The sequence below is a fragment of the Zingiber officinale genome, chromosome 2B (assembly GCF_018446385.1).
Source record: "Zingiber officinale cultivar Zhangliang chromosome 2B, Zo_v1.1, whole genome shotgun sequence".
Lineage (NCBI taxonomy): Eukaryota > Viridiplantae > Streptophyta > Magnoliopsida > Zingiberales > Zingiberaceae > Zingiber > Zingiber officinale.
Genome location: NC_055989.1, coordinates 2,994,092 through 3,006,222, shown reverse-complemented (window position 1 = coordinate 3,006,222; position 12,131 = coordinate 2,994,092). Strand labels below are relative to the sequence as shown.

At 44.3% G+C, this 12,131-nt stretch overlaps 2 protein-coding genes across 2 annotated transcripts; both read left to right on the top strand.

Moving 5' to 3' along the window:
- The first annotated feature begins 4,602 nt into the window (after positions 1–4,602).
- On the top strand, positions 4,603–7,187 carry LOC122045088 (CTL-like protein DDB_G0274487). Its single transcript, XM_042605150.1, has 5 exons — positions 4,603–4,923; positions 5,023–5,256; positions 5,349–6,263; positions 6,351–6,584; positions 6,673–7,187. The coding sequence occupies exons 1-5, from the start codon at positions 4,906–4,908 to the stop codon at positions 6,844–6,846; spliced, it is 1,575 nt and encodes a 524-aa protein (XP_042461084.1). The 5' UTR covers positions 4,603–4,905; the 3' UTR covers positions 6,847–7,187.
- A 1,374-nt stretch (positions 7,188–8,561) lies between these two features.
- LOC122048931 (calcium-dependent protein kinase 20-like) lies at positions 8,562–9,102 on the top strand. Its single transcript, XM_042610442.1, has 2 exons — positions 8,562–8,788; positions 8,905–9,102. Exons 1-2 carry the CDS (start codon positions 8,657–8,659, stop codon positions 9,085–9,087), a joined length of 315 nt encoding a protein of 104 aa, XP_042466376.1. The 5' UTR covers positions 8,562–8,656; the 3' UTR covers positions 9,088–9,102.
- The last annotated feature ends 3,029 nt before the right edge of the window (positions 9,103–12,131 follow it).

The window sequence follows — 12,131 nt, the reverse complement described above, 5'->3', positions numbered from 1 at the left end:
AATTACGAGGCCACACGAGTTTCCGCGACGCTTAAAAAACGAGTCAAACAATTAAAATACTAGTAGAAAATAAAGATTAGCTGGACGGACAAGCATTTATTGAAACTTCAAATTTTTACAGAGACAAAACTCTTAACAAGCTCACTCCAGATAATTTAAGACATCATCAAGTAGCGACTCAGTCAGCTTGTCCTGACTAAAGACCTTACTTGTCAAAGAGGCTGGGAGGTAGCCGCCTTCCCTGAGTTGGTTGAGTGTCCCGTCGATCGCAAGGTCGAATATACGAAAAGCCCGATCAGCGACTTTGTCATTAAAAGCATCTGAGCGGATGCAGACTTGCTTCATGAGATCAAACCTACTCGACTTAGTTCCTTGATAAGTCTCTAAGGCCACTCGGGAGGCCTCCATCTCTTCCTTCAACTTGGTCAACTCTTCATCTTTGGCGTCGAGCTGGGCCTTCACCGTAGTCTGTTCGGACGATCGTCCATCTTGCTCGGCCTTCAGTGCAGCTTCAGCCTCCTTCAGATTTTGAGCCAACATCTGATACTCTTTATTTTTTATCTCTAGATCTTTTGTGACTCGGAGCTTTCTGATGTTGGTCGAGTGGATTTTAGACTCAAAGGAGGCAGTCTGTTTATTAAGTCGAGCAAGCTGAGTCGCTTGCTTGGCACTCTTGCCTTTCTCCGCCTCAAGCTACTCAGAGCCTTTATTCAGATCGGCCCTTAACTGAGTCATCTCGGCATTCATCTGCTCTAGTTGGGCTTGAGAAGCAGATGACTGGTCGCTCGAAGAATAGAGCTATTGGACTTCACGCTCCAAGTAAGCGAGCCTATGGCACATAACCAGACTTTCCACCCAATACTGTAGAGAACGTTAAGTATTATACAAACTAAGCGGACAAAAGAAAAGAAGAAAGATTTACATACCCCAGTAGACATCTTGGTGTGGCTATTCGCCAATTCCCCCAAAGCTACGACCGCTGCGCGAGCTCGTGCGCTAGCCCATATCTATGCAAGCGACCCTTGTATTCTTATTTGATGTTCAGGGGTGAGGGACGCTGGGTCGTCCAGATGGCAGTACTCGTTAATCGACAAATGGATGATTGTCGTTATAGATCTCTGGCCACTCGAGCCAGAAGGTGCAGAAGATGTCCGGTTGGCCGACTGTGAGGAGACTGGCCGGATACGAGATATCTGCACCACCGGTGGAGGTATGAAGGCAATCGACGACACGCAGATTGTCCCTTGAGGTAGCCTGGACAATGAAGGCGTCCAGTCGGAGGACATCGACGCAGGGAATTCCCCTAGGCCTTGCTCAAGTGGTGGAAGGGAAGTCTCACCCCGCTCGAATAGAGGTGGAACAGTTTCACCCCACTCAGATGGAGGACAAGAGTTGATCGCGGAGGAGGTCTGTACGACCGAAGTAGCAGTACGGGAAGAGTCCTCTGCTCAGCGCCTTTTTCGATGTTGAAGGGGCTCGTCGGAGGTAGCCGATTCCAAAGCTACCGCTAATGGGACCAAAGCTACCGCTATCGGGGCCATAGACGACCGTTCGAGCAGAAGGTCCACTGTGGCAGCCACCACTTCACTCACAGCCGTCCGATTTCCCCCAGCGCCGCTTCCTAGCACTTAAGTTCCTTCCTCCTCGCCGAGCAGATCCTCGTTGGAATCGACCGGCTATAGACCACGACTCTCCAATTGGCCACAGCCAAGAGATTGATCTTAGTGTCCACGAGCTTCTTTACCGGCCAGACGAGTACGCAACATGACTTCGGCTGCAAAAGAAAAGAAGAAATCAGTTAGATTCAAAAGTTAGACCAAGAAGGAGCATACCTAGGCTGGACAGAAGCCTTGTGCGGATCGGGTTTAGGCCGAACACATATAGGACAACCTCCAACAACAACTTATGTATATGATACTTCTGACCGGCCAATTGTGAAGCTGCGTGGAGGTAGTCTGATCGACTCTTGTATTTCTTGAGCTATGGTGGATTTGGCGCCTCTAATTGCCATCTGGTCGAGAAGTTCGGCCGCTCGGGAAAGCGAACGAAAAAGTATTATTCCCTCCAATGTTTATTGGAGGATGACATCTTATTGAAAAAGACTAAGCCCACTCGGGCTTGGAATAAGAAGGCCCCCGGCTCGGACAATTTGGGATAATAAAAATAATGAAAGAGCTAAAGAGTAAGGGGAATGTCGTGCAGGCAGAATAGAATGACGACCCCGCACAACAATCGAAAAGAGTTCAACACTAGTTGGTGAAGAGAAATACGAAAATATTTACAAACAATAGAAAAGAAAGGGTGGATTGGGAACCACATACCGGCGGTAAATTGGTCACTGAAAAATGTTACTAAATCGGGCGACGGTTCGACCATACGGTTAAAGGTAGAGGGAAGACCAATTTGATAGTTAGGCAGAATTTCATATGCATCCCTCAAACTCTCTGCATTGCCTGCGTCGAACCTAGACTCAATGGAAGTGTACTCGAGTCCAAGGATGGCGACGGGAGGCTGAGATGAGCTTGCCATCGAAAGAATGAAAGAACAAGATCGAAGATGAACGATAAACGAACACTAGACCGAATCGATCGAAGACCTTACAAGGAAGGTCACACATAATCACTCAAAGAAGTAGGAGATTACCGGAGTATAGGGAAATCATCGGTGAAGAATTGAAATGCCACAATGGCGAAGCTTGAAGACGAAGGCACGAAATGGAGAAGACGACAGCACACGTGAGGCTTATAAACCTCACGGTCAGTCGCTCTCAACCGTCTGATCCAAGGTTTCGAAAACCTAGAAGAAGATCTGACCGTGAAATTCAAAAAGGCGCTAGGCACATCAGCAGAGGATATCCACCTGTCTTGTTAGGCGTGCGACGACAGAAAGAGGGTCACGTGGTATGCAATTACCAGACAACATTTAATGAACTTAATTAAAAGGGATGGCCGCGTGCTCGGCCATAATTGTCAAGGATTTACACAAGTTTCGAGAAATATGGTTGACATCAGCGACAACTGCGCTCGCTCGAAGAAGCGCATTTGGAAAATCCTCGAAAGTATTGTCGCTCATCGTTCCGATCTGCATAAGGTTACCAGATTGATAGTCATTTGCCATGGTTAGACAACGACCGAGCGGCGTTGTTTGATGCATCGATCAGATACTAGGGAATCGAACACTCCGATCAGACGTAGAACTCACCAAGGAAACCAGTGGTCCAGTCAATCGGACATGCAGCCTCCTTCGACTAGACATGAGGGAGAGACTTGTGATGCAACGATAAAGGGGAGCCCACCTGTCATGGGTCAATTGACACGGTGTCGATTAAAGTCAAGACGGTCAATGTTGGGGCTTACGGAAAGAACCTCGGCCAAAGGTGTCTGTCTGGTTATCCCAGTCAGCAAAGGAATGGCCGAGTGGATCACCCAATCGGTCAGACAAATGGACATCATGGGTCGGTCGGATGAATGAATAACCCGTAGTTGGTTGTTTCGGTCGGCAGGAAAACAAGCTGCTCAAATCGCCCATCCAACGCATGAATGACACTACACAGGAGGCGACGAGAAAAAGAGAACACTCCGCCTATCATCATTAAATATGAAGAAGTCAAGACTAAGAAAAATACTTCATTTATCATTAATGCACAGAAGTCAAGACAAAGAAGTCTTTCTTTGACCATTAATATCATTAAATAAGGACAGATGAACGATCACAAAGAAAGGTATAAAAAGACACACCAGATATGAGGAAAGGCAAGATTGATCATTTTCTTGATTACTCATTTTCTCTTCCTGAATTTGACTTAAGCGTCGGAGGATCAACGCCATGGATCCCTATCCTGATTTAGTTTTGTTTTGCAGGATTGAAGTCTTCATCCTATCAAATGGTCACTCTATCCCCGATTTTCCAATTTCTTTCATTCTGATAGGATCATACCTCTTCATATATAATCATGGGACCGCTGAAAGACGAATTCCACATTTTATTACTACCGTAATAAAAAAATAATAATAACAATTTTTGAATCTAGTAAGACTCTTGAATAATAATAAAAAATGATAATCCCAATTAGTCTCATTGACTATCTCTGGAATGACCGATCCGCCCCCATAAAAATTTTCCATCGGTGATCAGGGTAAATCGAGAAGCACACGCAGCAGCCAGCCCAGAAGCTCAGCAACCTTTGATTACACCTCCCATTTAGAGGAAAAATTTCTACAAATATGTCGTAACTAGAGTTCGAATCACGAGTACTTAAGTGATAATCTGAATGTCTTATCGTGACACCATGACCCCGGGGACGCTTAAATAATAAACGAAATAGGAAAGTTGTTTTTTTTTAATGATTCCAATATAAATATCCCCATTTGTTTTTTTATCAAATATATATATATACTCTTTATTACATAATTGATTTTTTTAAATTCAGATAGAGCAATTAATTTTAATTCATAGCTCACCATGGAGCAAAAAGTTTGGTAGCGCACATAAAAAGATCATCTTATTATATTGTTATTGAGTTTATTTTACATCACGTTGGTGAAACAAATACCCATCAATAATTAATTCCTCCCGTACCCACCAATAATATGATAAGAAAGCGGCTTCGTTACAAGCCAAAGGAAGGCTTCGCTGTCCCGGCTTCCCCCTCGTGGGTCCCATCTTCGGATCACATCGCGGCCGTCCGCCTCCGTCTTCGCCTGGTCTTGACCGTTTGCGCCGGCGCGGTAGACTTTGCGTCAACGGCACGGCCTGACACCGCTGACGAGGAGAGAGAGCGCGCAAGCGCGAGGATGACGACGAAACAATAGAAGAGGACGGCCACTGCCCGATTCGCACGCCGACCGCGAGGAAACCGACGCCAGCCCCTCTCTCTTTCCTCCGCTCGCCGGAAGGGAACGCGAGATGGGCGCTGCCGTGACGGTATCAACTCAATCCCCGCGCTCGCACCCAACCGGTTGCTTCCCCGCATATCCCACCTTCAGTTTGAGCTAAAAAGGCAGTCGCTTGACGTTTTTGCAGGAGGCGATGGAACCGCCCTCCGGAGGAAAGGAGGAGAAGCTCGGCGGAGGAGAGAAATCGGTTGGAGGAGAGCGGAAGAAGGAAGTGGCGATGGTGGATTCGTCGCCGGGGGAGACGAAGGTGTCCAGGTTGCAGACGCAGCACCCAGTGGCTCCCATCCATGTCGCCCCGCACCCCGCCGCCACAGCGGCCACCGCCTCCGCCGGCTTCCAACCCGCCCCAACCCCACCGCAGGTAATGCTCGCGCGATTGATGTGAGATCGTCGTTTAGTGTTGAATGGGGGCAGGTGCGATTCTCTCTAATTGAATATGGTGGTGGGGATCAGGTCGTCAGCCTGGCCTCGCTGAACTCCAGGGCGTACACCAATCGGATTTCGCTGCTGCTCTTCGTGTTCCACCTCCTGGTGGCCGCCGCCGCCGTGTGCTTCTTCTGCTACAAGGGAGTCCAGGGCTTGCTCGACTTCGGATCTCCCAGGGCTCGAAGGGAGAGGCATGTGCTCAAGTTCTGGATTCCGCCCATCGAGGGCGCCTCCGTCCTCAGCATCATCCTCGCCTTCGTCTGGCAGAAAACGGTGCGGTTGTATCCTACCGTCATGGTCCACATCATCCTCTGGGCCAGCTTCTTCGCCACCATGGCTGCCGGAATCCTCCTCCTTTGCTTCTCCCTTCCGGCCACAGACGGGCTAGGCGTCGCCCTCATCGCCTTCTCAATCGGCGCCGGCCTCTACACCTGCTGGGTCACTCGCCGTGTCGCATTCACGGGGAAGATCTTCGCCCAGGCGCTGAAGCCGGTGGCCAAATTCCCGGACGTGAACGGCCCGGCCTACCTCATGATGGGCGTCGGCTTCCTCTGGATCTTGGTGTGGTGCTTTTCCATCATCGGAGCCCTCAATTTCTACTACCCGCCCCTGACCATCCTCGCCCTGGTGCTCAGCCTGGCTTGGACGGCCGAGGTGATGCGCAATGTGGCTAATTTGACGGTTAGCCGAGTGATCGCCCTGTACTACCTCAGGGGAATGCAGTCGAACACCCAGTTCAGCTTCCAGCGCGCCACCACCATCAATCTCGGCAGCGCCTGCCTCGGCTCGCTCTTCGTCCCCTCCATCGAGGCGCTCAGGATCATCGCCCGCGGCCTCAACTTGCTGGAGGGAGAGGACGAGTTCTTGTTCTCCTGCGCTCACTGCTGCCTCAGAGTCATGGAATCCGTCTTCCGCTACGGGAACAGCTGGGCCTTCGTCCATGTAATCGATCAATTCCGCCCCTCCGCATCGAATTTGTTGTTCCAATTGAATAAAAAATGCGATCTTGATGACGAATGATGCTCACAGATCGCAGCATACGGAAAGGGGTTCGTGGAGGCGTCGATGAGCACTTGGGGGCTATTCGAGCGGAACAAGATGGAAGAGCTGGTCGACTCCGACATCACCTCCGCCGTCTGCTTTCTGACTGGGGTGACCAGCGGCGCACTCTCCCTCATCTTCGCCGCGTCCTGGACCTTCTCCTCCCACAAGCACTACACGGCCACCGTCTCCCTCCTCGCCTTCTTCGTCGGCTATCTCATGGTCAGTTCCTCTCTCTCTCTCTCTCACTCTCATTCTCACCCACTCCAGAGGGAATCACTCACCCAACCCCCAAATCCCTTTCCCGCAGACGCGGATCGGCATGGCGCTTCCGCACGCGTGCGTGGCGTGCTACTACGTCTGCTACGCCGAGAACCCTACCTCGCGACTGTTCGACTCCACCATCCCGGAGCGGCTGAACCAGATCGACCGCGAGGGCAACGTAGCCACGCCTCGGTTCCCCCGGCGCCCCCCTACCGCTTGACGTCCGCCCGCCCGCCCGCCCGCACAATGCCTGCTCCTGCAGACAAATCAATCGCCGCCACCGCGACGGCGACGGAAGGAGACGCACGCACGCCAAGTGTTTGTATATTTGTCTCAATTAAAAAAGAGACGACAGCTGGGCTACGAGGGGGAAGGAGCGGAGTCTTGAGTCGTGACGTAAGTCGTAAGGCTTCGAATTTAATTGGTGGGGCAGATCTCATGGGATCGATGTCATCGGCGTTTTATCTCGTTGAATGATTAATCTGCGCCGCCATCCTCAGTAGGGGAATATTCTGGAAAGATAGGCATAATTCATTTATAATGCGACAATTTATTAAATCATGCACTTAAATATCTTAATTGACCAAAAGTCATATGTTACTTTAGTTTTTATCAAAGGGTACATTTTTTCAAGTGTACTTCCCTTTTTATCCTTCTGACAAATTAACCCTTTTTTTTTTGTCGTTTTCCTTTTCTCTCTTCTCTTTTCTATTACCTCTTTCATCAACAAAATGTAAGATTTAGTTATTTTTTGATAACATTTTAATACATTTAGAGAAGCTAAAATAAACAATGGATAGCATAGTTAAACTCCTTGCAACATCAGGAATCCACAGGAACTGAAATGAGTGTAATCTGAGGTCTCTAGGTCCTAGAGAGCTCCGATTGCACCCATTTCAGTTTCTATGGATTCCTTGTGTTACAAGGAGTTCAAATATGCTATCCATTGTTTATTTTGACTTTTAAAAGGTGTTAAAATAGCAGAAGAAAAAATCAGCAAAAAGGCTCCAAATCATGCCCACGTTGGGGTGCAATAAGATTTAGTTATTTTTTGATAACATTTTAATACATTTAGAGAAGCTAAAATAAATAATGGATAGCATAGTTAAACTCCTTGTAACACAAGGAATCCATAGAAACTGAAATGGGTGCAATCGGCAGGTCCGTGGTGGGTTTGGCCGAACTCCGATTGCACCCATTTCAGTTTCTATGGATTCCTTGTGTTACAGGAGTTCAAATATGCTATCCATTGTTTATTTTGACTTTTAAAGGTGTTAAAATAGCAGAAGAAAAATCAGCAAAAATGCTCCATATCGGGCCCAACGTGGAGCCTTTTTGCTGATTTGTTATTCTCCTATCTTAACGTGGAGCTTTTTTTGATTTTTTTTCTTCTATTTTAACACCTTAAAAGTCAAAATAAATAATGGATAGCATAGTTAAACTCCTTGACCCCAGAAATTCACAGGAACGAAATGGGTGTAATCGGGGGTCTAGGTCCATCAGTGGGTTTCAAACCCACTGATGGACCTAGAGAGCTCCGATTGCACCCATTTCAGTTTCTATGGATTCCTGGTGTTGCAAGGAGTTCAAATATGCTATCCATTGTTTATTTTGACTTTTAAAAGATGTTAAAATAGCAGAAGAAAAAATCAACAAAAAGGCTCCACGTTAGGCCTGATATGGAATCATATCAGACCCACGTTGGGCCTGATATGGTTCCATATCAGGCCCAACGTGGGCCTGATATGATCCATATCAGGCCCAACGTGGGCCTGATATGGAACCATATCAGGTCCAATGTGGACCTGATATGATTTTTCCTTGAGCTTCATACAATGTAGAGAAATTAATTTGATGATAGAAAACCAAGAGTTCTGTTAGTCCTATGATTTAATTATCTTTTTCTCAAGCATATTGTGCAAATTGATTCTCTGTTCCTCTGAACATTGTTTTATCAGTATATTGCAATATCTGCTAATACCTTTGCCTTAATACTGCATCATATCTTCTGTATTCTCAACATTACCCTCATGATTCACATTACAGATCATCCTTGGCTGCAGAATGCCAATAAGGCACCCAATGTAAATCTTGGTGAAACTGTTCGAGCAAGACTCCAGCAATTTTCAATGATGAATAAATTTAAAAAGAAAGCTCTTAGGGTGAGAATATTTTCTTTCATGATTTCTTTCTGTGTGAATGCTTGACATTTGTCCATCTGATTATTCCAAGACACACCTAGTATTATTATGTTCATTCTAAAACTGTGTTAATGCAGGTGATAGCTGAACACTTGTCTGTGGAGGAGATTGCCGACATAAAGGAAATGTTTGAGAATATGGATATCAACAAAAAAGGACAGATAAATTTTGATGAGTTAAAGTATGGTTTGCGCAAGCTCGGACACCAGGTTGCTGATTCATATGTCAAAGCATTATTGGAAGCAGTAAGTTATTGCTGAAGATGCAATCTTTTTTTTTTAAAGTAAAAAAAATTGACTGTGGGTTATGGCAATCACACCATTTCCATTGGCATTACACAATTATGGGGTGACAAGGGAAAACAAACACAAAGAATTAGGCACAAATTCAAGCCACAACCCTACTAGATCCATCAAGAAATTCATCAAGAGTTGCTGACCAAACAAGATCCAAAGATGGACCTATCATCAATATACTGATAAAACAATGTTCAGAGGAACAGAGAATCAATTTGCACAACATGCTTGAGAAAAAGACAATTAAATCATAGGACTAACATAACTCTTGGTTTTCTATCATCAAATTAATTTCTATACATTGTATGAAGCTCAAGGAAAAATCATATCAGATCCACATTGGGCCTGATATGATTTCATATCAGGCCTAACGTGGAGCCTTTTTGCTGATTTTCTCTTCTGCTATTTTAACATCTTTTAAAAGTCAAAATAAACAATGGATAGCATATTTGAACTCCTTGTAACACCAGGAATCCATAGAAACTGAAATGGGTGCAATCGGAGCTCTCTAGGTCCATCAGTGGGTTTTGACCGAAACTCAGATTGCACCCATTTCAGTCCTATGGATTCCTGGGTTACAGGAGTTCAAATATGCTATCCATTGTTTATTTTGACTTTATAAGGTGTTAAAATAGGAGAAGAAAAAATCAGCAAAAGGGCATGATATGGAATTATATCGGGCCACGTGGCCTTTAAGTTTTGGCCCAACGTGGAGCTTTTTGCTGATTTTTCTTCTGCTATTTTAACACCTTTTAAAAGTCAAAATAAACAATGGATAGCATATTTGAACTCCTTGTAACACTAGAAAATGGGTGCAATCGGAGTTCTCTAGGTCCATCAGTGAGTTTTGACCGAAACCCACTGATGGACCTAGAGACCTCATATTACACCCATTTCAGTTCCTGTGGATTCCTGATGTTGCAAGGAGTTTAACTATGCTATCCATTGTTTATTTTAGCTTCTCTAAATGTATTAAAATGTTATCAAAAAAATAACTAAATCTTACATTTCGTTGATGAAAGAGGTAATAGGAAAGAGAAGAGAGAGAAAAGGAAAACGACAAAAAAAAGGTTTAATTTGTCAGAAGGATAAAAAGGGAAGTGCACTTGAAAAAATGCGCCCTTTGGTAAAAACTAAAGTAACATACGTCTTTTGGTCAATTAAGATATTTAAGTGCGTGATTTGATAAATTGCCGTTTATAATGTATCAACAAAAAAATATAATGTTTAGAAAAAAGAATAATCAAACTCTTGGTTGTAGCTTTACTAAAAACATATTTATCTCGAATTGATTTAATTAAAATTATGAAGAATTATTGAATTTGTGAAGAATTTCAATCGGCCGAATTTCAATTGGAAGTAAAGAATTATTGAGTTTGTTAGGAATTTCAATTGAAAGTATAATTTTTATGAGTTTATTACAACACATACGTAGAAAATCAAATGGGTTATATTAGTCCGAAAAATTAATTGTGTTGGACAAACTAAGTAAATCAAAATTAGTAGAACATGTAGATAGAGTAAACATTTTTCCAAAATATTGTCTCGCATCCAAGTCAACAATTAAGTATTTTTTTAAATATTTTAAATTATAAAATCAAATATTCTAAATCTTATCAACCAAATAATTATGAGCAAACAATATGCATAAACAAAAATTTCAAAGAAATATTCAAAGATAGATATATAAATTTATATAGGTCCTTATTATTTTATGAGTCTCTTCCTAAATATATCATTTTTTTTTAATAATTATAGATTCCACTTAAAAAAATAAATATCGCCAGACAAAACCTTTATCTCCACCCCTGCTATGAGATTTGGGATTTGAGAATATACTAGAAATATCCTTTTCAAAAAATAAAAAATTAAAAGGGCCTTCCTTGATTATAAAATCATCAAAATAATAATACAAAGATGCTCTAGTATGTTTGTACTATTAAAAATAAGTATTAAAACAAATTAATTCAATTTGATTAAAAATAAAATCATCTTAATTAAAGTAAACGAGTCCGAGTGGAACTGTTAAACTTGTTTGATAAACCAAATTTAAATAAAATTAAAATAATTATTCGAGCTTGGTTTAATTTTTCTTTTTATGAGTGATCCTATCAGGAAGCGGTTGAGAGTTGATTGTCGTGAGCTAACTAGAAAGCGGACCGAGAATGAGACATCATCCCAAGAACTTCAGAAATTGCCTGCAAACACTAGCAAAAGGAGTGAAATCGTCAGTAAATGGGTCGGGGGTCCTGGCACAGCTATTCTGACGATTAAGTCAAAAAATGGTGGTGGCCAAATGGCAGTGTAAAATAGAAAAAAGTAGAAGAAGGCTTGAATATGTGTGTGTGCACCTGTATTAGTAGAGAAGAATCCCTTTTTATAATACCCCTCACAATCTCTATATTTCATGAGGCATTATCTAGTCGTCAGTCAACTTGTCTCATTGTCATGCTTACACTATATCCAATAATCACATCACAGGTGATCCAGTGATAAGGAGGGGCCCCGGTTAGCAGGGGTGGTCAATGACATGGTAGAGGTTAAAGTTAAGCTGGTCACCACCCCGGTAGTATCATCCGATCGGGCAACTCCCTTTCTCGACTGGGAGGAAGAATCACCGAGCCTACATGAGGCAGATGTTAGCATAGCTCGACCATGTACCGAGCTTTCGGCGCTCAAACAGACAAGGTATGTGTCGGAGGACCAGCCCGCTCGGACTCACATCGGCGAAACATTGACGACCGAGCAGACTACATTCAGACACAGCTCCGGCCTACATAACATGGAGCCGGGACAGTGGGATGTTGGCCGAGCGGCCATTCCACTCAGCCCAAGGACAAAACCCGTCGAACGGCCTAGGGCTGGCCGAGCGGTCATCCCGCTCGGCCCACTAACAAACAAAAGGAGGATCATCTGATATCCTCATAGGGACTTGTGCAACCGACAGACGACATGGTTGGTGGCATGAACATGTAGAGGATCGTACGACAGAAGCTTCCACTGTCTTG

Bases quoted from the DNA above. Each gene is read 5' to 3' on its own strand.
- LOC122045088 (XM_042605150.1), top strand. The intron at 5,257-5,348 runs GTAATGCTCGCG...GGTGGGGATCAG, and splicing joins CCGCCCCAACCCCACCGCAG to GTCGTCAGCCTGGCCTCGCT. The intron at 6,264-6,350 runs GTAATCGATCAA...TGATGCTCACAG, and splicing joins ACAGCTGGGCCTTCGTCCAT to ATCGCAGCATACGGAAAGGG.
- LOC122048931 (XM_042610442.1), top strand. From the start codon at position 8,657: ATGATTCACATTACAGATCATCCTTGGCTGCAGAATGCCAATAAGGCA. The intron at 8,789-8,904 runs GTGAGAATATTT...GTGTTAATGCAG, and splicing joins TTAAAAAGAAAGCTCTTAGG to GTGATAGCTGAACACTTGTC.